This window comes from Lissotriton helveticus, chromosome 10, assembly GCF_964261635.1.
Source record: "Lissotriton helveticus chromosome 10, aLisHel1.1, whole genome shotgun sequence".
In the NCBI taxonomy this organism is placed as follows: domain Eukaryota; kingdom Metazoa; phylum Chordata; class Amphibia; order Caudata; family Salamandridae; genus Lissotriton; species Lissotriton helveticus.
Genome location: NC_136071.1, coordinates 1,009,437,440 through 1,009,459,264, shown reverse-complemented (window position 1 = coordinate 1,009,459,264; position 21,825 = coordinate 1,009,437,440). Strand labels below are relative to the sequence as shown.

General features: G+C 47.6%; 1 protein-coding gene and 1 long non-coding RNA gene across 2 annotated transcripts; one reads left to right on the top strand and one right to left on the bottom strand.

Annotated features, from left to right (window-relative positions):
• Positions 1–7,057: 7,057 nt before the first annotated feature.
• On the bottom strand, positions 7,058–10,851 carry LOC144785588 (uncharacterized). Its single transcript, XR_013601975.1, has 2 exons — positions 10,403–10,851; positions 7,058–7,535 (listed from the first exon to the last, which is right to left on the bottom strand). It is a non-coding gene; the product is annotated as an uncharacterized LOC144785588 (long non-coding RNA).
• Positions 10,852–10,987: 136 nt separating this feature from the next.
• Positions 10,988–18,807, top strand: TSC22D3 (TSC22 domain family member 3). The gene is made up of 3 exons (XM_078663687.1): positions 10,988–11,352; positions 12,824–12,875; positions 17,303–18,807. The coding sequence occupies exons 1-3, from the start codon at positions 11,231–11,233 to the stop codon at positions 17,552–17,554; spliced, it is 426 nt and encodes a 141-aa protein (XP_078519813.1). The 5' UTR covers positions 10,988–11,230; the 3' UTR covers positions 17,555–18,807.
• Positions 18,808–21,825: the final 3,018 nt, after the last annotated feature.

The window sequence follows — 21,825 nt, the reverse complement described above, 5'->3', positions numbered from 1 at the left end:
ACAGGCATGTTTTGCCTGTTGGTGCTATTTGTAGCCCCCCCCACCCCCCGCCTTGCTGGGGTTATTTCCCGTGCACGTGCTCACCAGCTCTCACAGGTAGGCTTGATGTTCCTGTAGCTTGGCAGGCTATGATTAGGGAGACTATCTCATCACGTAGTGATGTCCCCCTAAACTCCCAGCCACCATGCGCCTGGTGCTGGGGCACTGGATTTATCTGATTCTGCAGTCCCAACCCTTTCCACATAATTATACATTTACAGCCCTTGCCACATAATCCACCGTAAGCAGCATAATTTGTAGATTTCAACAACAATAAAATTGTGTTTCTAACTGAAACGGAACATTAGTAAAAGACCGTGCCAGATGTGTTGCCCTGCATTGGCAGACTCGTGCAATGTTTAACAGATCACCTCTGTAATTGATTGTTGTACTCAGATTTTAAACTTTTACTCATGAGGTAAAACTTTAACCTAGACAGTATTAATGCTAAGATCCAGAGGTCAAAAGGGGTGGGATTTGTGGGGCATGATCTGCCCATCCATTTTTTATTTCACAAAAACAGTTCCCCCACTTTTGTTAAAAGACAACTGTCCTGGGACAGGTAATTCCGGCAGTCAAGATACCTCAGCTGAAGTGGAAGGGAGGGAGTCTCCTGTGCCGTGATGCAGAGAGAGGGACAGACAGCTGAACAAGACACAAGCTTCCTCGCCAGAGTGCCTGCTACCTGCTGGCTGCAAGAAATGTAAATGTGTGCATTTGGTTAATCTTCAAATGTAAAGGCTAATTGGAAGCCTGTATCATCTTTAATTGATGGACTCGCTTGAAGCTTTCTGATGACAAAGATGTATTATTGTTTAGAAGCCTTTTAAGGGAGTTACCAGCTGAGCTGTGGAGTGTGTGTTTTTAACAGTTATAAAATATAAAACGTTTTTGCGTTAGGTACAGTCTGTGTATTACTTAAATGTATATATTGGAAGCCCTTTTTTTCTTAAAACTGAATTGTTTTGTGCATTTTGTGGCGGCCTATCTTACTTTTGTACTGTGTGTAAAACAAGTTTAAACAAATACTTATTCACACTGGTTCTGTCAAAAGTTGGAAGCTCGTAGCACTAAAGATACACAAGTTACTATTTCCCACTGCACCAACCAAGATTCAATTCTATGGCAGGACAGGAGGCTCAGATTATGCTTTCTCCATTTCTTTACTACAGACAGCAGCCAATAGTAATACAGTAAAGAAAAAACAGAAACTACAACACCCATGAACACCTGGGCTACCATAGAGACTGTATCCCTATATAAACTGGCTAGAGGATATCACTTCCTCTTTCTTTGCTGCTTCGCAGCCGAGTTAAGTTTTTCTCTCTATTTCACTGTTACTGTTTATGGCATTTCATAGCTGTACCGTTTAGCGCTTGCTTCATTGCTCGCTTTGTCACAGTTTTTCACTTGCGCTCGTTCGGCGCTCACCTGTTGTGTTGATTTTATATTGCCGGTACTGTTTACTCTTCTGTTCCTCCGCTCCGGCTTGCGGCGCTTATGGTTCTGAGAGCGCGGGTCGCCTCTCATTATACTCGGGCGCTCTGTGCCCGTGTTTTGCTGCCGGTGGAGTGGGAACGGGGCTCTGGAGGTCGCGCGCTTCAGTCGCGCGACGCTCCTTCCTGAATGTGTGCAGGCGGGCTTCTGCGCATGCGCAGAAGCCCTCTATGAAGCTCCGCTTGTAGTGCGGTGACGGACACGCCTGAGGCAGCGTTTTGTAGAAGCCTTTCGCCCACAGCCTGCCAGGGAGCCCCAAACTGACGCCCCTGCACAGTTAAGAGTGGGAGTTGGAAAATTTATAGAGGCTTTTGGCCTAGAGTGGCATATTCTTTTGCAAGCCGGTTCCCTCCACATTTTACTCATTATTTAATTGCTTCAGGGCTTGCTTGGGGTTTTTCTGTCACTCCCCCTGTGTGGTTGCATTATATTTTGGCCACTAGCGTTCTCCTCTGTGGGCTTTCAGAGAGAATTTACTATTCTTTATTGATTCTTTGTCAATTTTTTCCTATATATTTTGTGCATATTTCACCATGGCTGAGTATGGTGAAGAGGAGGACGACTATTATGAGGTCGACAATGACCAGGAGTCCTTTGAGGACACGTTGGTGACCGCCCTTGACCAGGGGGTGCAACAATCAGTTAAAACGGCGCTGGTTCGCGCTATAGGACCTCTCAAACGTCCTTTGACGGATTATGCCACCCAGCAGGGTTGGCTTCCTTCCACCTCATCGAAGAAAACCAATAAATCACCGAAAAATCCACATACTCAAGATTTTTCAAAATTGGCAAAAACTCTGCAATCGACCAGTATTTCTAAAAAATCTTCTAAGGCGTCTCATACTCCTGATGACACGGATGATTCATCTTCTTCTTCTTCAGACCCTTATGCACCTCCCCCTGCCAAAAAAGCCCGTAAGGAGCACTATGTGGACGCTCCGTCCAGACCTCAAGTGTTAACTTTTGAACCGGCGGACATTGTCCACCCTAACTCTAAATCTTGGCTCCCTTCCATTGAAGTTGCTGAATATGTTCAGGATCATATCAGAGAACCTTTTGATCAGGAGGTGCGCACTCGTCTGCGCTCAGAATGTCCCCGACCAGATTTGGCAGACAAGCTAGCTTGTACTCCAGAGGTGGACCCCACAATTCTGACTTACCTCAAGAAGTTTACCAAAGATCCCTCTAAGGGTATTGGCCGTTCCTGGCGTATATGCCAGGATAAGCTTCTGGATTTACTTGGTCCTCTGACCAAATTGCTGGATCTGGGGTATCTCGCAAAGGAGTCTAGTTCTTCTATTGACCCTGATGATTTGATTGGTTGGGCTCAGCGAGCAGTATGCATGTTGGGAAACGCCAATTGTGCTCTGTCCACGGAGCGTCGGCGGTCCATTCTTTTAAAGATGGATCCGAAGTTGACAGAATTGGCCTCTTCGGAATCGGGTCATTTGGCTCAGGGTCTGCTGTTCGGACAGCCTTTTCTTAAAGAGCTAACAAAGTTCGTAGCAACTTTCAGTGGCCTGGATAAGGCGCAGAATTCTCTTCGAAGGGCTTTCCGTCCGGTTTTTGGGTGGGCCGGACGTGCTAGGGGACGTTCGTTCGGCCGAGGTTCTGGCCAGCAGCGTGGCAACCAGTCCCAACAGGGAGGTAATCAGTCCTCTTTCAACTCAGGTTCAAAGGCCAATTTTTACCCCTCCCGCAAAGGTCGTGGGCAAGGCAATAAAGGAGGATATGGCAGAAATCAAGGAGGAAGACAGGAGTACTCCAATTCAGGTGAGGATAATTCCTTATTCAGAGGTTTTTCTGGGGGGCAGACTGCGTTTTTTTCTAGAGAACTGGCGCATGATCTCCAGCGATGCTTGGGTGTTGCAAACAGTTCAGGGATACAGAATAGAGTTTTACAGCTCCCCCTGTCAGTCTCGTCTTCCTACTCCCCTTCATTTTTCCCATCAAGATCAAAAGATCCTCTCCGAGGAAATCACATCTCTTCTAGCAAAAGGGGCTGTAGTTCGAAAAACACGCCATCCTCAGGGGTTTGTGAGCAACGTCTTCCTAGTGCAGAAGAGAGGGGGCGGAGCACGATTAGTTCTCAATCTCCGGGACTTCAACGGTGGGGTGGTCTATCGCCACTTCAAGATGGAAGGCATCCATCTACTCAGGGATCTTCTTCGCGAGGGCGACTGGATGGTTCGCCTGGATTTGAAGGACGCGTACTTGTCGGTCCCAATGTTTCAACCTCATCGCAGGTATCTCCAGTTTCAGTGGTTGGGGATATGGTACGAGTACACGGTACTCCCATTCGGCCTCTCGTCAGCACCTTGGTGCTTCACGAAGCTTCTTCGGCCGGTTGTGGAATTTCTGAGGGCGCGAGGTGTTCGTCTAATAATTTACCTCGACGACATTCTTCTGATGGCTCAATGTCCGATTCAGTTGCAAACACACTTGAATTGGACGGTAGACCTTTTGCAATCTCTCGGCTTTCTAGTAAATCCTCAAAAATCTCTTTTGCTTCCCACTCAGTCGATCGAGTTCTTGGGATTTCTGGTGGATTCGATCTCTTGTCAGCTCCTTCTGCCATCCCATAAGATCAGGTCCATCAAGAGGGAGTTGAAATCACTCTTGTCCGAACAGAGAGTGTCGTTGAGATCGATTGCTCGGATTGTCGGCCTTCTGGCGTCCTCCATTCAGGCAATTTTTCCGGGTCCATTGCATTACCGGGCCCTTCAACGGCTCAAGATCAGACATTTACAGAAAGGACTGAGTTATTCCGATCTGGTTCCTCTTTCGGAGGAAGCCAAATCAGAGATGCTATGGTGGCTTCAACACATGGAAGCTTGGAACGGGAAAGCCCTCTTCTGGTCTACCCCGGATGTCGTTCTGGAATCGGATGCCAGTCTTCGGGGCTGGGGAGCCCGTTGCGGGTCGGTGTCGACGGGAGGTCGTTGGTCTCGCGAGGAATTGGATCTTCATATCAATTGTCTGGAGCTCCTGGCAGGCTCATTTGCGATCCGTTGTCTTGCCCCTCAAGCGACAAATTGTTGCATACTTCTTCGCATGGACAACATTTCTGCGGTTCGGTACGTCAACAAACTAGGGGGGACGAGATCGAGACTCTTGGCGGAGATCGCCAAAGATTTCTGGCATTATTGCCTCCAGCGGAAGATCACTCTTATTGCGGAGTATCTCCCGGGTCGCGACAATCAGGTGGCAGATTGGCACTCTCACCATCTGCTGGATTTCAGCGACTGGAGGCTTCACCCCAGGGTGTTTCGGAGTCTCTCCCGTATTTGGGGTCGTCCGTTGATAGATCTGTTCGCTTCCCGCCTCAATGCTCAACTGCCCAGGTTTTACAGTTGGCGTCCGGATCCAGAGGCTCTGGCCACGGATGCCTTTCTGCAGCACTGGCCTCATCACCTCTGTTATGCGTTTCCCCCGTTCGCAATGATTCCGCGGGTGTTGGCTCGGACAAAGCTCTTTCTGTCGGAAATCATTCTGATCACTCCTCTGTGGACGGCTCAAGCTTGGTTTCCGGTTCTGATGGAAATGAGTTGCTCGACGCCGCTCCTTCTTCCTCGGAAAAGGAACCTGTTGTTGGATCCCCTGCTCAACCCTCATCCTCTAATTCTGTCAGGACAGCTCCGGTTGGTCGCGTGGCGGATTTCGGGGAACGCTGGCAGGTCTCTGGATTATCTAGAGACGCTGCAAAGTTTATCGGAGAGGCCTGGGCCCCCAATACCCACAAGCGTTATGTCTCCGCTTGGCGACGATGGGGTAACTGGTGTTCTGAACGGGATTTGGATCCCGCTTCAGCAGATGTTACTGTAGTGGTGAATTTTCTCGCTTCTCTGGCCTCTTCAGGTCTTGCTTACAGGACGGTCAATTATTTTCGCTCTGCGATTTCTGCGGGCCATGACATGGTTGATGGGAAACCTGTGGGGGAACATCCCTTAATTTCTAAACTTCTACGGGGTGTCAGGCTGGTAAATCTGCCTTGTCCCAAGTATGTGTCTCTCTGGGATGTCTCCATTGTTTTACGTTTTCTGGAGTCTTGGCCTGCTAACGCTTCCTTGTCCCGGAAACAGTTATCAGCAAAGTTGACAATGCTTTTATGTTTGGTATCCTGCAAGCGGGTTTCGGATGTTCGGGCCTTAGACTTGGCGGGTCGATCATTCTCTCCGGACGGAGTCACTTTCACCATCTCTAGGCGTACTAAATGTAATACCTCCTCTGTCACGTATCCTGCTTTTCCGCAGAATTCCAAATTATGTGTTGTACAATGCATAAAGGATTATGAGGTGAGTACAGCTCCTTTTCGGCAGGACTTGTCTGGTCAGTTATTAATTGCTTTACAAAAGCCCTTTAAGCCTGTGGCGCCTGCTACCTTGGCGCGCTGGGTGCGTTGGCTTATGTCTGAAGCTGGAATTGATGTCTCCATTTTCGGAGCCCATTCTGCTCGGGGAGCCATGGCATCTAAAGCCTTTTCTGTTGGAGTGACTTTGACTGATATTATGAAGGCCGCTGATTGGTCTTCCGATTCTGTTTTCAAAACATTTTATTTCAAGCCAATTGTTGATATTGCTTCTGTTGTGGTGGCGCAGTTTTGAACAAGCATAATCTGAGCCTCCTGTCCTGCCATGGAATTAAAAATTTGCAAACATTTGTGACAAGAATTTTCAATTCTATTAAGGACACGGAGGCGAGGATTATCCCACCCATATATTTTATCTGCATATTTTTACTGTATGCTTGTATATGTTATGACATTGTTCTGGTTTCTTTTATTGTAATGTTTCTTCCCTACCCTTAATACCTTGGAGTTCCTTGGTTTTGGGATGGTGTGTTACAGCTCTGATTTTCTTTCAGGATCTGATCAGAAGTGAGGATGTTCTACAGTCCATTCTGTTTTTTCTTTGGCCTTCGCTGTTGGTTTCCAGACTTGTAGCTGTTTGCTGAGTCTTCCGAATACTTGGTGCCTGGGATTTCCTTCACCTGTTTCGCCTTCCTTTGGACTTGGGATGTCTCCTGCTGGATGGCTCCGGTTCACTTGAGTTGACTTTTGACTTTTTTTCTGATTAACTGTTACGCAAAGAAAGAGGAAGTGATATCCTCTAGCCAGTTTATATAGGGATACAGTCTCTATGGTAGCCCAGGTGTTCATGGGTGTTGTAGTTTCTGTTTTTTCTTTACTGTATTACTATTGGCTGCTGTCTGTAGTAAAGAAATGGAGAAAGCATAACCCTCGCCTCCGTGTCCTTAATAGAATTGAAAATTCTTGTCACAAATGTTTGCAAATTTTTAATTATGTGGCCCTCTGGCTAAATACGCAAACCCCTGCAGTCATTGCAATAACAACTAGAGGTTTCATAAAATAGCGCATTTCCACTGATTCGTTTGACCTGCCTATCTTTTTTATTTTACATGCAGTTACCTAAAGATGACTGGCCAACACAATAGTCATAGAATATTTTGTTCATTTGTAGCCACGCCCACGCTTACGACACCACCACATTGCACTCGGGACCACAGTTCCCAATTTTATTTTAATGCACTTCAACAGCTGTTAAGAATAAGATCTAATAAGATTAATGCGTGTACATGAGTTGTAACTATTTGGACACAAATAATTCAGTTTGCCACTTTTATGGGAGAAAAGTTCTAACGATCAGTAATAATTTTCCTCCAAAAAGCAGTATTTTCGCTGCTTTTCTTCTGCTCGCAAAGGTCCCGTGTCTTTCACGGATGCACTGTGGTGTAAACAACGGCTAGGTTGCATCACCCTCAGAAAACAAGTCGTTCTCACGCAATTCTTTCTGTGCCAAGGAGCCTGCTCACAATGCCCGGCAGGTGGCAGCACAGCACTCCATTAAGGGCTGAGGCACGGAGTTCCGCTGCGATCTTCAGCAGCCAAAACATGTTTTTGGGCCGTCTGTTGTGCCTCAGCTGATGGATCGTCTCGGAAGAAACCCTACCGAGTTCCCAACAAATGACAGTTCTGCTGCCTGGAAAAAAAGAAACATTGCATAAGCTTAGTGCATTACCAGCATATGACTGATGACCGCTGATTGGTTGCATTTAATGACTGACACACTTCGCGGACTTTCAGTGTTTTTTGTCTTTTTATTCCCATACCAAAATGATGTTGCTGTTTTCGCTCCCTGCTCTTTCACCCTTATATCCCCTTGCTTGCAGAGTTGGACAGTTGACTCGGGTAGAAAATAGATCTGGGCCACCCAAAAAAAGTACCCACATTGATCTCCCCCCCCCCCCCCCCCCAAAAAAGATATATATATATATCACATAGCTGATAGGTAGCTAAATTAGTGGCCCAAGATTGCATATCGGGATTACTGAACATGCAGAGAGAACACTTGGCGTATTGCAAGCTATGGGAGTCAGTACGCATTTGTGCTTGCCACAGGCAATGTTTGTGTAATATCAGAGAAATCAACAGTAAAAAAACAGACCGACAAACAGCCAATACAATAGGCCTTTCACATCTGCCCTTGTCCCACTGCCCTATAGGCCAGTCCAGCTCGGCTCGCTTGCTTCTGTGTTGGAAGCTACTGGGGGATGGGTAGGTAACGGTGAGCGATCAGTAAACAATTGGACTGGCCAAGACTGACAGCTAGGCGGCAGACTCCAATTCCAATAAGAAATATAACCTCTATTTTTCTAAGAGAACACGAAATACTTGTATTTATATATCAACAGTAGTAATAGCGCAAAACTGCGAGCTTTCATATTTATGAAACAACTTCGCGCTATATTTAACTCATACTTCACTAAGGGGGGCTTGGGGGAGGGCAGCCGACCTCCGGGAGGTCTCCTCCCCCGGGCGGTTTGGGAGATCCGGGTGGGGTATTCTTTCTAGCAGGTTCTTTTTGGGCGTTTTTTGGGCTGGTTTTAGTTGTTTTGTGCGCTCCCCTATGAATGGGCGGGGCTCCTCGCTCCGGGCACCATTTTGGGCTTGGTGACCTGGTGGCCGGTTGAGCTTAGAATTTTTTGTCCCCCCCCCCCCCCTCTCCCCTTTTTTAAGGGATTTTATTTATTTATTTCTTTCGTTTGGCTGCGGTTTGAAACATGTGTTCATGGGGTTTTACGTTGTGCTTTGTCGCTTGGGACAGGTGCGTGGCGGTTTTGCTATGTGATCGTCAGTTTTGGGCCAAGTTGGACCCGTTAGTTGTATCGGTTATTGTTTGGGGATTGTTCAGTTTGATTGACGTGGGGTTCGGAGAATATGGATCGGGGGATATGTTCTGTTGGTTTATAGTCAGAGATGTAAGATTATATTTATTAGGTGATGTTATAATGTTATAATGTTATTGGGGTTTGTATGGTTTTGTGTTGGGTATGTACGGGTGGGGGTGGGTGTGATGGAGGGTGTGGGGTGGGGGCGGGGTTTTGGGTGTGAAATAAAAACGAACAAAAACTTGGGTTGTGGTTTAGATTGTGAGGCGGTTGCCGAGTTTGTGTATTTTGTAAATGTGCACCTGTTCCAATAAAGCGGCCTTTTTCACACTTAAAGGGTTTTTTGAGTCTGCTCACTCTCCCCCCACCCCTCTCTCCCAATACCAGGGCAGTTGCATGAGTTGCAGACGCGCACACCCCCCTCCTCCCGCCCGCCTTTCTCTCTCTCCTAGACATCCCACCCCTTTCCTGGACTATCCGAATATCGTAATTTTTGTTAAGTGCTCAATTTTCCACTGATGTATTTGCCCCAGTATTCCTTAATGGATAATGTAGGGCTCACAGAATTCTGTAATGGAATTATTTACCAAAAAGAATCCACCCTAAACCTTCTCCGCCAATGCAACCAAGCGGAAAGGAATCAACCTTTCTTTCTTAAATCTCCACACTAGGAACTTGATGTATCAGATGGGTTTAAATATGGCCACAGGAATAGTGTGATTCAGTGACCCTGACGTTTTCCGCATAATTACGGATGTGTTGCATTTGCCGTATAATCCATCACCTGCTGCATTAATGTGCAGATTTTAACCAAGAAATGAGTTTCTAGTTCTAACAATAAAAAGTTACTAAAAACGACGACGTGCTGCAGCACAATGGAAGGCCATTCATTGGTAAAGGTTGACTGGTCACCTTTCACTTCCTTATTGTTGTTAAACTGGTACTACTGAGGTAAAACCTTTCTCTAGACAGTGTTAAGATGAGTAACAAATGTCAAAATAATGAGTAATACAACCACAAAATGTGCTGCATTGCGCATCATAAATTGCCTTATCTTGCCACATAATTAAGTCAACCCTGTCACATAATTTTGTCTTCCCCTGCATAAATTGCCTTTTCTTGCCGCATAATTGAGTCAATCCTGTGGCATATTGTGGTCCTCCCCTGTTGCATAATTCCATTTGCCCTGGTTTTGCCCCATTCTGTGTCCATGAGGAGATGCATTGATGCATTGGTGCCCTCAAATGCCATCGCAGAGAAGAGGGCCCTAGAGCCTAGAAGCGGCTTAAATAAGTGCTTTGTTATGTATCATTAGCAGCAGACGAGGCGGGCACATCCCAGCAGCTGCATCTCAGAGGCCTCGAAGACCCTCCTGTTTTGCACTTTTTTACAACAAACCACTTTTGTGAGCTGGACAGCTCGGTGCACGGGCTCCAAGGGGCACTGAAGACCATAAAGCAACCGGTAAAATACCACAGAGGGTAGGCGCATAAATAATCACATGTGGCTGAACCCTAGTGTGATCTTTGCAGCAAAAGTTTAAATGCACAGCAGCAGGGAAGACTTAGCCTTCCGTACTTCTGATGCCGATTTTATTTGGTAATAGTTCAGTCAATTACTTACTAATGGACTTCTTAAAACAATAGCATTGCATATGCGACAATACGTCTGTACTCACATTACAAATTGTAAAATAACTCACTGTCTCCAAATGCTAAGAAGAGCACATTTTTAAAAGTTTTTCTGCAGCCAAAACAAAGTCTCCCACAGACACGAGACGTGCCTAGTTGCTTCCAACAGGACTTTTGGACTCGCTGCGGGACATTATGTTCTCGGTAATATTCCACTAGCGGCTGGTATGGGATTCGCCGCTATTATTGCATTGTTTTTCACGGTGCAGATTCCAAGGCTCATTTACATAATTCAAGTGTGCGCGTGAAACAGCCGTGCACGCGGGTACACCACGACCAGGGCACAATCAAAACAGTCCGGGGCAATAATATTTCCCAAGTCTGCAGGTTTCTTGCAGCCTGCCTCGGAGACATAGTGTTCGGAGTGGGGTGTTTGTCTGCAGGCTGGGTGCGCTGAGATAAGAGCAGCAAGGCTGGCAGAAGAAAGTCCTGTGGTGTTTACTGTTCCTGCCGAGGTTCAGGGAGGGGTCGGCGAGTCCGCGGCCCGCGCGTGCTCATTTGCATACAGGGATCTGACACCATGTGACGACAGCCGGAGCCTCCTATAAAAGCGTGCCGGGCGCAGAAATAGCATTCAGAACCTGGGGTGCGCTGGAATTGGTCGCAGCTCCCGTGTTAGTGTGAATTGTCAAACCACTGCGCAGAGCCTTGTGTGCTCTTGTTCACGACAGAGCAGAATCCCTGCACATCTCACCCTGTCTTCCGGCCTGCCAAAAACATAAGCTTGGTCGACACCAGCGGAGGCACCCTTGTGCACCTCGAAAACAAGCTTCGCGGCGGAGGCAGCCCACAAAACCGACATTATTCTTGCAAAAATGAGTACCGAAATGTACAAGTCTCCAATGGAGGTGGCAGTGTACCAGATGCACAACTTTTCCATCTCCTTTTTCTCCTCTTTGCTGGGAGGAGACGTGGTGTCGGTGAAACTGGACAACAGGTAATTAACGACAGATACGGGGAATGTGCTCCAGGTTGTGTGTGCGCGGATTTGTGTGTACATTATCGGCCATCAGCGGCATATCTTGGGGACAAGGACCGGCAATCCCATATGCATTCGTGAGGGTAAAAACATCAGGGCTGTGGGTCAAAAAAAATCATTGTCGTGCAGATCTGGAAATGATTTGTAAATACCTACCTGAACATTAAAATATTTGGGAAGATTCCGTGGCATTTAAAAAACGGGGGCCGCATTGCATCATCCGCAGCTCTGCTACAGCGCCGGCACGGTGCAGTGCCAACCGGCAGTGGGGGAGGGGACCAGGAAGGGTAGTATATGCGAGAGGCTGCACTGGTAATCACGGTGTCCGAGTTATGCAAGCATAACGACTTGCTTATGGGCGGCCGGAAGTGCACACAGCAGGGGCATGAAGTTGGGAATAGCCCTTAATATGCGTCTCACCAGGGGGTTATTTGATGCAGTTTCATGTGTGGTGCACAAGTATGCATGTTGCACCAAGCCAGATGACCATGAAACTTGCAGACAGTTTTCTATTCTCAAGGCACATTGTCATATTGGGAGAGAGTCAGTAAATGTGTAGTTTAATTTTTTGTTATTGTGTGATGTACAAACAATGTGCGCACTTTAACAATGTCTGCACTTTCCCTATATGGGATACGTGGTCCTTTCCCCTGTTCTCCGCACAATCTGGGTGGTAATAGGGACTCAGATGGCCCAATGCATATGTACAGAATCTTATGTTTGATGTGTCCCTGCTGCAAAACAAATGATCCCAGCTACAAATGCATGCAGTTGAGGGCGTAGAACAGGGGGGCGTCGTGTGTGGGGTGTAGTGTAGCGAGTAGTGCCTGTGGTGCACCGATTCTTAGAGTCTGTGGAGTGTAGAGAGCAGCAGGTTCTCTGTCGACAACCTTGCACGGCGACGCCTGTTTACGCACATCGTCCAGGGCACAGCGCAAGAGGGACTCTATTTAAGTGTATTTTTTTTATTCGCTTTGTGCCACCTGTACAACTCCCTGCGGTGTCGGGTGCGTGTTTTTCCTCAAGCCCTGTGTCTGCGAGACAGTCGGTCTGAGCAGGCTTTTCCTGGTTTGGACTGGAATGGACCAGTCGTGCGGGATTCCCCCGCCCTCCCCCACCCTTCCTGCTCTTTCGGTTTCTTGTTGTCAGGGAAGCAGCCCTTGCGTGCAGTCTGGGCGGTGCAGGCAGCGTCGCGCCATCACTCGCCCGTCCCCTCGGCGCGGCGCGCACCGGCGGCTGCCTTTGTTGTGGCCTTGTTGTTAAGACGCAGCTCCTCGAAGGCCCTTTAGTTGCACGGATAAGCGCAGGAGATCGGGGGTGTGCACGAGGAGGTACGCGCATCGCCACTGTGTCTGATGTATTCACTGTGTTTGTCGTGATGTATGAGAGACCTGTGTCCAACCACCAGCTTCTCTCTTGTGTTTTGCAGCACTTCTGGGGCCAGTGTTGTGGCAATTGACAACAAGATCGAACAGGCCATGGTAAGCTTGTTTTTTATTTACACATTATAAGTTTTACTTGCACAGATCACCGCCAGATTTAATATTTCAGCTATTGATATTCCAGTAAAAATGCAACTAAAATCAGGCAGGTGCAGAAATATTGTTGTAGCCTATATTTTCGTTTATTTACTGCACTGCTAATAATGACACCTTAGAATATGGTTACTTTGAGACCGAAATGTACAGTACTTTATGGGCTGGAAAGCTTAAAGAACGTCCCTTTGTCAAAAATGCAAGGGCGTTTAACGTATGTAAGGGGGTTTAAGGTATGGGAACCATATAGAATTGAGGACATTTGTGCAAAAATATTTGAAGACTGTGAAGCCTTGGGAAATAACACCGTCTGTCAGAAATGTAGTTGAAATCAGTGACTGAGTGGCATGCTGCAGACAGTATGCAACAGTTATTTACACCCGGGCTCTGTTAACAGCAGTGTGTGCCGGGGCTGTAATGTAAATAAATGCTGCAGAGTACGCGTCCCGCCGAGCCCGGCCTGGGGTTGTCTGAGGAGGCATTCCTAAACGCGAGCGGGAGGCTGCCCCTCTGGCGGCCGCGCTGGCTGTTGCTGGGCAGACTCCTTGGCAGTCGGGTCCCTTTGTTTGTCCCGCGGCCGGCTCCGCTCATTGGACGGGGCGGCTCTGCAGTAGAGCTGCGGAGAGCCAAGGAAGGGGGAGGGGTGGGATCCGAGGGGCTCTCCCTCGACACAAACACTGGACCCGGCGGCTCTCGGTGTGGTTCACCATGCCTCTTGCAGGGTTTCGCCTCGCGAATCGAAGGGTTCAAGGCAGCCCCTGGGGCCTCCCGAACAAACAGTGCAGACCTCTTTAGGTAAAGACTGCAGAAATCTTGGGTATAAAAGATAGCGCTCTCTATATATAGATTACTGGTCGAAGCACTATGAATAGCAATGCCCATCTCACATTTTTAATGTACAAACCTCGGAAGGATGAACCGCTCCCCTTGTCAGATCTTGCAGATCACAGAATGCCACATTTTCACTTACTGCGCAACCCATGCATATTATTAGATCATTGTTTATATTTTATTTGTAATCCATTGGTGTCGAAAGCAGGCCCTTGTATGAAGGCACAAAAGCACCAGTAGCAGTGTGCAAAGGAAGCCCACAGCATTTATTGTGGTGTAGGAAACTACATCAAGGGCAGTTCCCAGGTACCCGAGAGCTGACCTGTGCATGCTAACGTGCCGCTCGCCCAGGCGGTCCAATGGGCGAGCAGGGCTTCCTGGCAGTTGCACCTCACATTTGACCGTCTGTGTGCTCCCTTCTACCGACTGTGTGCCTGCTGACGTAATAAAAATGTTCATACTTCTAATGGGATTGCTTTCGACCGGGAAGGAGTCGGTGAGGGAGTGTGTGCAGCGCCACTTAACAGGTTTCGAAGCGCATTGGCACCAAATAGGATAACTTACGTGAGTGTAGGCAACTAGTCTGCTAATATGCACCTTGCACCTCGTGGAGAAATACAGCAGCGCTGCTACATTGTGCTGAACTCCAGACATAGCTTTGGAGTGTACTTCACCTTGAACCTCTACAAGTCTAAACACATTCAATATTGGCAAGTGTTTACATATATTTATACTTCATGGCAGCCTGGGGGTTAACGGGGCTCATTATGATTAAAAGCTTACATAAGTGAAGGAGACGAAGGGAAAACAGTTTTCCGATCAATGGCACGCATAGTGCATAGCGCTATGACGTCACCGCCTCGGTCCCCCCCTTACCATATTAGGAGCCAGGCTCGTCGCAGTGCGTGGCGCTTGCACGGGGCCCTCACCCCGCCCCCCCCCCCTTCTTGGGAGCACAGCCGAAGGCCGCCTGCAGTCTGCAGATAGTCAAGGGCGGCCAGTTCAGGGAGTGCTCGGGGACAAGCGCCTGGGTGTGGTTGGCGTGGTGTGCGAAAAGAATGCAGTCTCTCAGGTCTACAACAACAAACACTGCCTTATATACATTAATAACGTGCGTGGCATACCTATGTCGGAATTATAGCGAGGAAGGAATGCAATCTATGCACGCATACGTTTAGAATAACCACATCACGTCATTCATTAATTAAGAAAATAAAACGCCTAGCCGTGTTAGGTCCCGATTGGTGTGGGAAAACATGCAGTCTCCCACTCACGATGGCCTAGGATAAAATACCGTGATGTGTTTATATTCTGGCTTGCAGGAAGAATGTACCTGGATACGGGGTGGGCATATTTCAGAAGCCCCGATTCTTACCGTCCCGCTCACCTGGATATATATGTAAAGCTCCTTGATACCCTTTTGGATCATGTTCGCGTTATTTAAAACTCTAAAAACGAATACATACAATACTGCATTAAAAGGCACGGAAAGTGCCAGCAAATGTCTTATCATAAACAACTTGTGCTCCGAGGGAGCCCTGTACTTTGGCTGCACATTTGTTTACATTTCGTTCGTGTTTTTCTGGCTCATCGGCCAGACCCTTGTGTGCACAGGTGTGTGCCTAGTCAGGGACATTGTGTTCTTTCCTAGAAGACCTTTCAGGTACAAACTCAAGCACGATACAGTTAAACTCCTAACTGATGCATGGTACCTGTGTGACACAACACGACAAACGTACGTTTTCGCGCTGGGTAGAATTGTCCCTTTTAGGACACATGCTACCGACACGACACTTAATTACAAGCACGCCAACATTTGCTTATTTAAAAAAAAGTATGGATTGCACGTGGTTTGCCCAGGATCAGACAGTTTCAGTCGTACGAGGGAGCTTCGATTAGAGCTGGGGGTTCAAGGTTAAGTTTCCAATTTATCTCTAAACGAATCCATGCAGAGTTCCTCAGCTTGTATTTGTGCCAAGGGTATCAGCAAATGTTAAAACTTACTTACATATAAGGTGCCCGAACAGAACTTTGTAACATGGGATGTGTGAGTACACCAACGTGCTTGTGTAAGAACATCTGTCGGTATTAACTATCACCGTTACAGCGTTGCGCCAAAAATGTCACAGCTCAATCAAAGCGCCTCAAACAGGTGTGCACAATCCATCAGTTTCATCCGGGAGTTCACGTAAACCTTGAGCAGTTTCAGGAGAGCTCAGATGTGGGCGTGGTCTGTTTATAGAAACAAGAACACTGTTTTCTTTTGTATGCTTATTTGGGATTACGCTGCCTATGTGTTGGCAATCAATTGGAATATGTCTGCCTTCGTCACTATGACACTGTCTGTTAGCCCCAGGGCGTGTATGTGTTTTTAGCCTGCAACATTGCCCTTTTGAGTGCAGCAACCAGTTGTCATTTATGGCATGCCAGTCTCTGACTCACCCTCGCAAGCTATTGTTTGTATTTTCTGTTAGTTCTAACTCTCAAAACAACTCTGAGGGTCACGTGCCTCAGAAGCACCTCTGAACTGGCTGTCATGGCAGCATTGAAATGCAATCCCTATTCTCCATGCAGGAAAGGATTCTGTGGTGCGAGTGTAACATTGTTAACTATTCCCTAGGACATGTCTACCTTTCTAAGATGGATGCCACCTAACCACATATGTATTTAAAGCATTTATCGTGGGTATATTATCACAATGTCATCTTGGTAGCAGAAGTCTCAGGCTTTTTCAACATTCTGTGTGTGTCCTGTCAGCACAAGTTCATTGTCCCTGGTAGAAGCCGCATTTGTCCACTTAGAAGTGGTTTCGTCTCGATCCAGCTGCAGGCTTCTACCCTGCTGCAGGTGCGACTCCTTCCTCCCATCAACGCCCTCCAATAACAACATGCCAGGCACTGCACGAACCAGTTATCCAAGTGTTTAATTAACCTCAAACTGGTTCTGCTTATCGAAAAGGAGAGCACCAGACACTACAAGGCCCTGAGCAAGACCGCCAGCCACACCCATTCAATTCCACAATCTGTCTATTAATGAGACATTCCCACAGCAAAGGACAACAGAACCACAAACACACTGCTGTACTTACAGCCCATAAATCCAACCAAACACAGGCCCCACAGCAAAGAACAACAGGACCACAAACACACCACTGACCTTACAGCCCATTAACACAACCAGACGCATGTCTTTGTTAAAATCATCAAAATGGAGGCAGGATGGTATTAAGCTCCCATGGCAGAATAAACAATATACAGATATGTCTGATATACTCATTCCAGTTTTGTCTTGATTGTTTTCTAGTTCTTCGTGATTCTGGTGGCCATTTCTATTTTACCAGCACAATTTCCATTGGCTTCTCAATGTTATCACTAGATGCAGTAGAGACCATTTCCAATTGGATGAACAGTAATTTCCCGTGGGGGGGGGGCTGAAATCGCCCAATAAATGACTCCTTAGCCCAATGTCAATGCAGTAGGATGTTCATTGAAACCTGCATTCCTTCCCATGTTAATGTCTGCTTTCTTTCTCTCCTTGCGCAGGATCTGGTGAAAAACCACCTGATGTACGCCGTCCGCGAGGAGGTGGAGACCCTGAAGGAGCAGATCAAGGAGCTGGTGGAGAAGAACTCCCAGCTGGAGCGGGAGAACTGCCTGCTGAAGAACCTGGCCAGCCCCGAGCAGATGCAGAAGTTCCAGTCCAGGCTCCCATCCGAGGACGACATGTCCCCCCAGGCGCCCAGCCCCACAGCGGCGCAGGCGTCCCGCCAGGACACCTTTGGCTCTGCGGTGTAAGTGGCTCTGTCCTTGAGGTGGGCAGAGCCACTGAACTTTTTCTACATTCCTCCATTATCAAGAAAGAAATATATTTTTCCCCATTAGCGTCATCTTAGCTTGGAGGACTGCCAACCAGCGACAGCTGGCACTAGAGGATGCCAGCATTGCGCGACTAGCTGTGCCATGGAAGGCCTCCTCGGGGGAGACGACTCTTCCAGAACAGCCGCATTGGGTTGCTGCAGAGAAAGTGCTCTGGCGGACGGGTCCGCCGGCGACTTAAGATGGCGGCCCTCCCGGCGGTGCATGGGAAGGAATGGTCTGCAGGTGCATGGGCGGCGACTTAAGATGGCGGCCCGCCCAATGGTGCATGGGAAAGAATGGCCTGCAGGTGGAGGTTGATTCATTGCATCAATGCCGGGACCGCCCTGGAAACAAACAAGGATCAATGCGATAGTTCAAATAGTGCAACGGTGTGGAGAAGGGAAAGAAGGTGCAAGCCTTGACGTTGGCAGTACTCAGTTTATGAGGACCTGGAAGGCAGCTGCTAATAGCGGGGAAATGTAGTTTGCTGACTGCATGGAAAATAGACATAGAAAAGAGACTGTCGGGCAACAGTTGGCCCTTCTTGCAAAGAAGCACCCGACATTAGCTGCGGGTATGCTACAGCTTGGCTGGCCGATAACAATAAATGCACTTGGGTAAAAAAAAAGGCAAAGGTGAAACTTGGAGATTGTGTTCTTGCCAAACGCAGCCCTCAGTTGCGGGACTTGACTCTTCTATGGTATGGAGAAGTTACAGGGTTGTTTTTGTACATATTTACACAGCTAGTGTAAATCGTATATCCGGAGGAACGTGGAAACAAGTCTGGGCACTCCTGAACAATGTAGAGTGTACACTGTTCAGTGAGCACTGATGTCTACACATTTTTGTACGTCTTTTTTATATGTAAACGTCAACTCTTCTGTCTTGGAAAAGCAAGGGTACATACAGCCTTGCTTGTCAAAGCTGCTGCGAGATTGGTGTTTTTTACCTTGCATTTCACTAAAGACACTTTAAATGTCCGGAAGACCAATGGGGACAATACTTGTGGACTGACAGCTTCGCCACAGTGTGCAAAGACATTGGAAGCACATAGCCTGTTCACACCACGCATCAGATGTACTGTGCAGCACGTGACATATCTGCAGTCTCTCCGTGGGGACTCTAAAGTCTTGTTTTCTGGATTGCATAAATCTTTATGGATATTCAAATAAATGACATTTTTATACACATTTATTGTTTCTGTTTGCTTCTTATGTTAATTTTGCATAGCATGAAAAAGTTGCATGAAGGTGTTTCTGCACCCTGAAAGGCCCAGGAATGGCTATTTCACACATTGCATATGGTTGCCTCCTCTTGCAAACGACATTCTATATTACTATTTGACATTTTAATATAATGGGGACCCAGCCGTGAGTGCACAGACAATCTTGATAAGCTGAGCATTCGAGTTGACACATCATGCTTAAGTTTGACACACAAAGCCTATTGTATCCCGCAGTGATAGGTTGTATAATACTGGTGGTCATTTTAGGAACTATGGGGCAGATTTACAAGCCCCTTGCGCCACTTTTGCGTCACTTTCCCCATGTTAAAAGTGGCGCAAGGGGCTTGCAAATGTGCCCCTATGTTGTGTGGGGTGAACATTACTAGGAAGCTTGGATACTCATAAAGGTAAATATTAAATACACATCTACTGGGAACAGTGGTATGCAACATAGGTCCAGTAGAACTGGATCCATGCCAGATTTTCAGAAGAACCTCTTGAAGATCAATTTAACATTAACATACTTTAAAACGAAATGGCAATCATTTCCCTAGCGGTGATCCTGAAAATCTTGCATGTATCTGGCCTTACTCGATATGTTTTCGAGATTCTAGTCTTAGGAGCACACTGAACTGGACAAGCCAGGGGCACTGTAGGTCGTCACCTGCAAATATATCCAATGATGTGGCTTCATGGAGGACGGTGTTGACATCAGCCTGGCACCTTCTGATACATGAAGGCATTTGACTTGTGGCTCATGATTAAATGCTGTGGGTTCTGTAGACAAGCTGGACTTATTTACCCCCATCTTTCACGGCAGAGAGGTTGATTCGGTCAGGGGTGCCCATGAGACCACACAGTCCCTACAGGAGATAGATGCAACAACAGTATTACCTAACACTGCGTGTACCCATCACAGGTAATCAGAAGAATGTCACTGATTCTGACTTCTGTGATGCAAGGTGTTCTAGACACAAAATCGTAAGGCTGGATTTCTGAAATGTAGGGTCATTTATAAATTACATAGTTTGCAGCATTAAATCATTTTTTTCTGAAAGTTCAGCCATTTGAGATTTTCCTAACATTGTACATTGTTAGCTGGTCATTTCTAATGTTTGTGTGAGGTGCCCGCACAATCCTCTTCCTCATCCTTCAGCGAAGTGCTACAGAAGTCTCTGAATTCACTGCTCACTTTCCATACATGGAGCGTTACAGTGGTCCAAGTGGTCTTACATTGCGGACTCATCCGTCAATCGAATTTCTTTGTACCAGTTTCACACCTGATACATATGACAGTTCCCTAATATTTCAGAATAGTTGTCATTTTTCTCCAGGTCAGTCTTATTTTCATCGACTGATACCGACTGTGGAGTTCCCCATTCCTCGATCCAGATGTATTACAATATGGCTATGTTGTGGTATTGGCTGATCCCGGGAGAGTCCTCTGTTGATAGTCTATTGGAAGAGGCGGTGGGGCTCTTGGACATCTGTTCAGTTCTAGCTTCGAGAGCTCCAGAGATGCCCAGTCCCAGGTCTCGGTTCTGATACAGGAGGACTATAGATACACCCGCCACTCCTGAGTTAGACTGTGTACAAGCCCCCCGAGGCAAGGGCCAGGCTCTCAAATTGTGGCATCGTGACGCAGCTCGCGGTGTCTCGACTCTTCAAGCACACGTCCCCAGAGTCGTGACTTCCGGACCCCTGGGTCTGCTGTGCCTGACAAGACGCGACCATCCCCGCCCCCTTGTTCTGCTGTGCTGACCAGTAAGGACGAGGACAAGACTCCTGTATACCGTCTTCCTGCCCCCTGGTCCTGCTGGGCCCACTTCTGGGCACAAGGGTTCCAGCATCTTGACACATTGCCCCGTGGCGCTGCAGTGCTGGCTTGCACACAAGGACACGTCATTATACATCACGTCGTCATTACTTTTTGCACCGTCTTGCGCTGTGTCCAGTGCACCCAAGGACAGCACTCCGGCATCATGGCATGGTTACTAATTGCACCGCCCTGCTGCTGTGCTGTCTCTTGCACACAAGGACATTTCAGCATCATGGCATCATTACTAAGTACACATTGTGCTGCTGTACTGACCTGTCTACCCAAAGACAAGACTCCTGTAGTGTCATATCATTGTTTACTACACCGTGGGGCTGCAGTGCTTGCCATTGCACACAGGGAGAAACATTCCAGCATAATGGTGTCATTGCTTATTGCACCGTGGTGCTGCTCTGCTGGCCTGTGCACAAGGACAAGACGTCACCATCACAGCTTCCTGCACGGTGGTGCTCCTGCTCTGGCCAGTAAGGACAAGACTCCCGCTTCACAATATCATGACTTGATGCACTGTGGGGCTGCAATGCTGGCCCTTTCACACGAGGACAACATTCCAGCATAATGGCTTCATAACTTATTGCACCGAAGTGGTGCTCTATTGGCTCATGTGAACTCAAACACGACTCCTGCCTCATGGCGTCATGGCTTATTCGCACTGTGGTGCTGCTATGCTGTCTCTTGCACAGAGGGACAAGTCTCCTGCATCATGGCAGGAATGTTTATTACACGTGGTGCTGCTATGCTGGCCTGTGCACAAGGACAAGACGCCGCCATCACAACTCACTGCACTGGTCAGTAAGGACAAGACTCCAACATAATGATATCATGATTTAATGCGCTGTGGGGCTGCAGGGCTTGTCATTGCACAGAAGGAAAACATTCCAGCATTATGGCGTTATTGCACCGTGGTGCTGCTCTGCTGGCCTGTGCACAAGGACACAACTTCACCATCACAGCTTCCTGCACGGTTGTGCTCCTGCTCTGGCCAGTAAGGACAAGACTCCCGCTTCATGATATCACGCCTTGATGCTCTGTGGGGCTGCAGTGCTGGCCCTTGCACACGAGGACAACATTCCAGCATAATGGCGTCATATCTTATTGCACCGGAGTGGTGCTTTATTGGCTCATGTGAACTCAAACACGACTCCT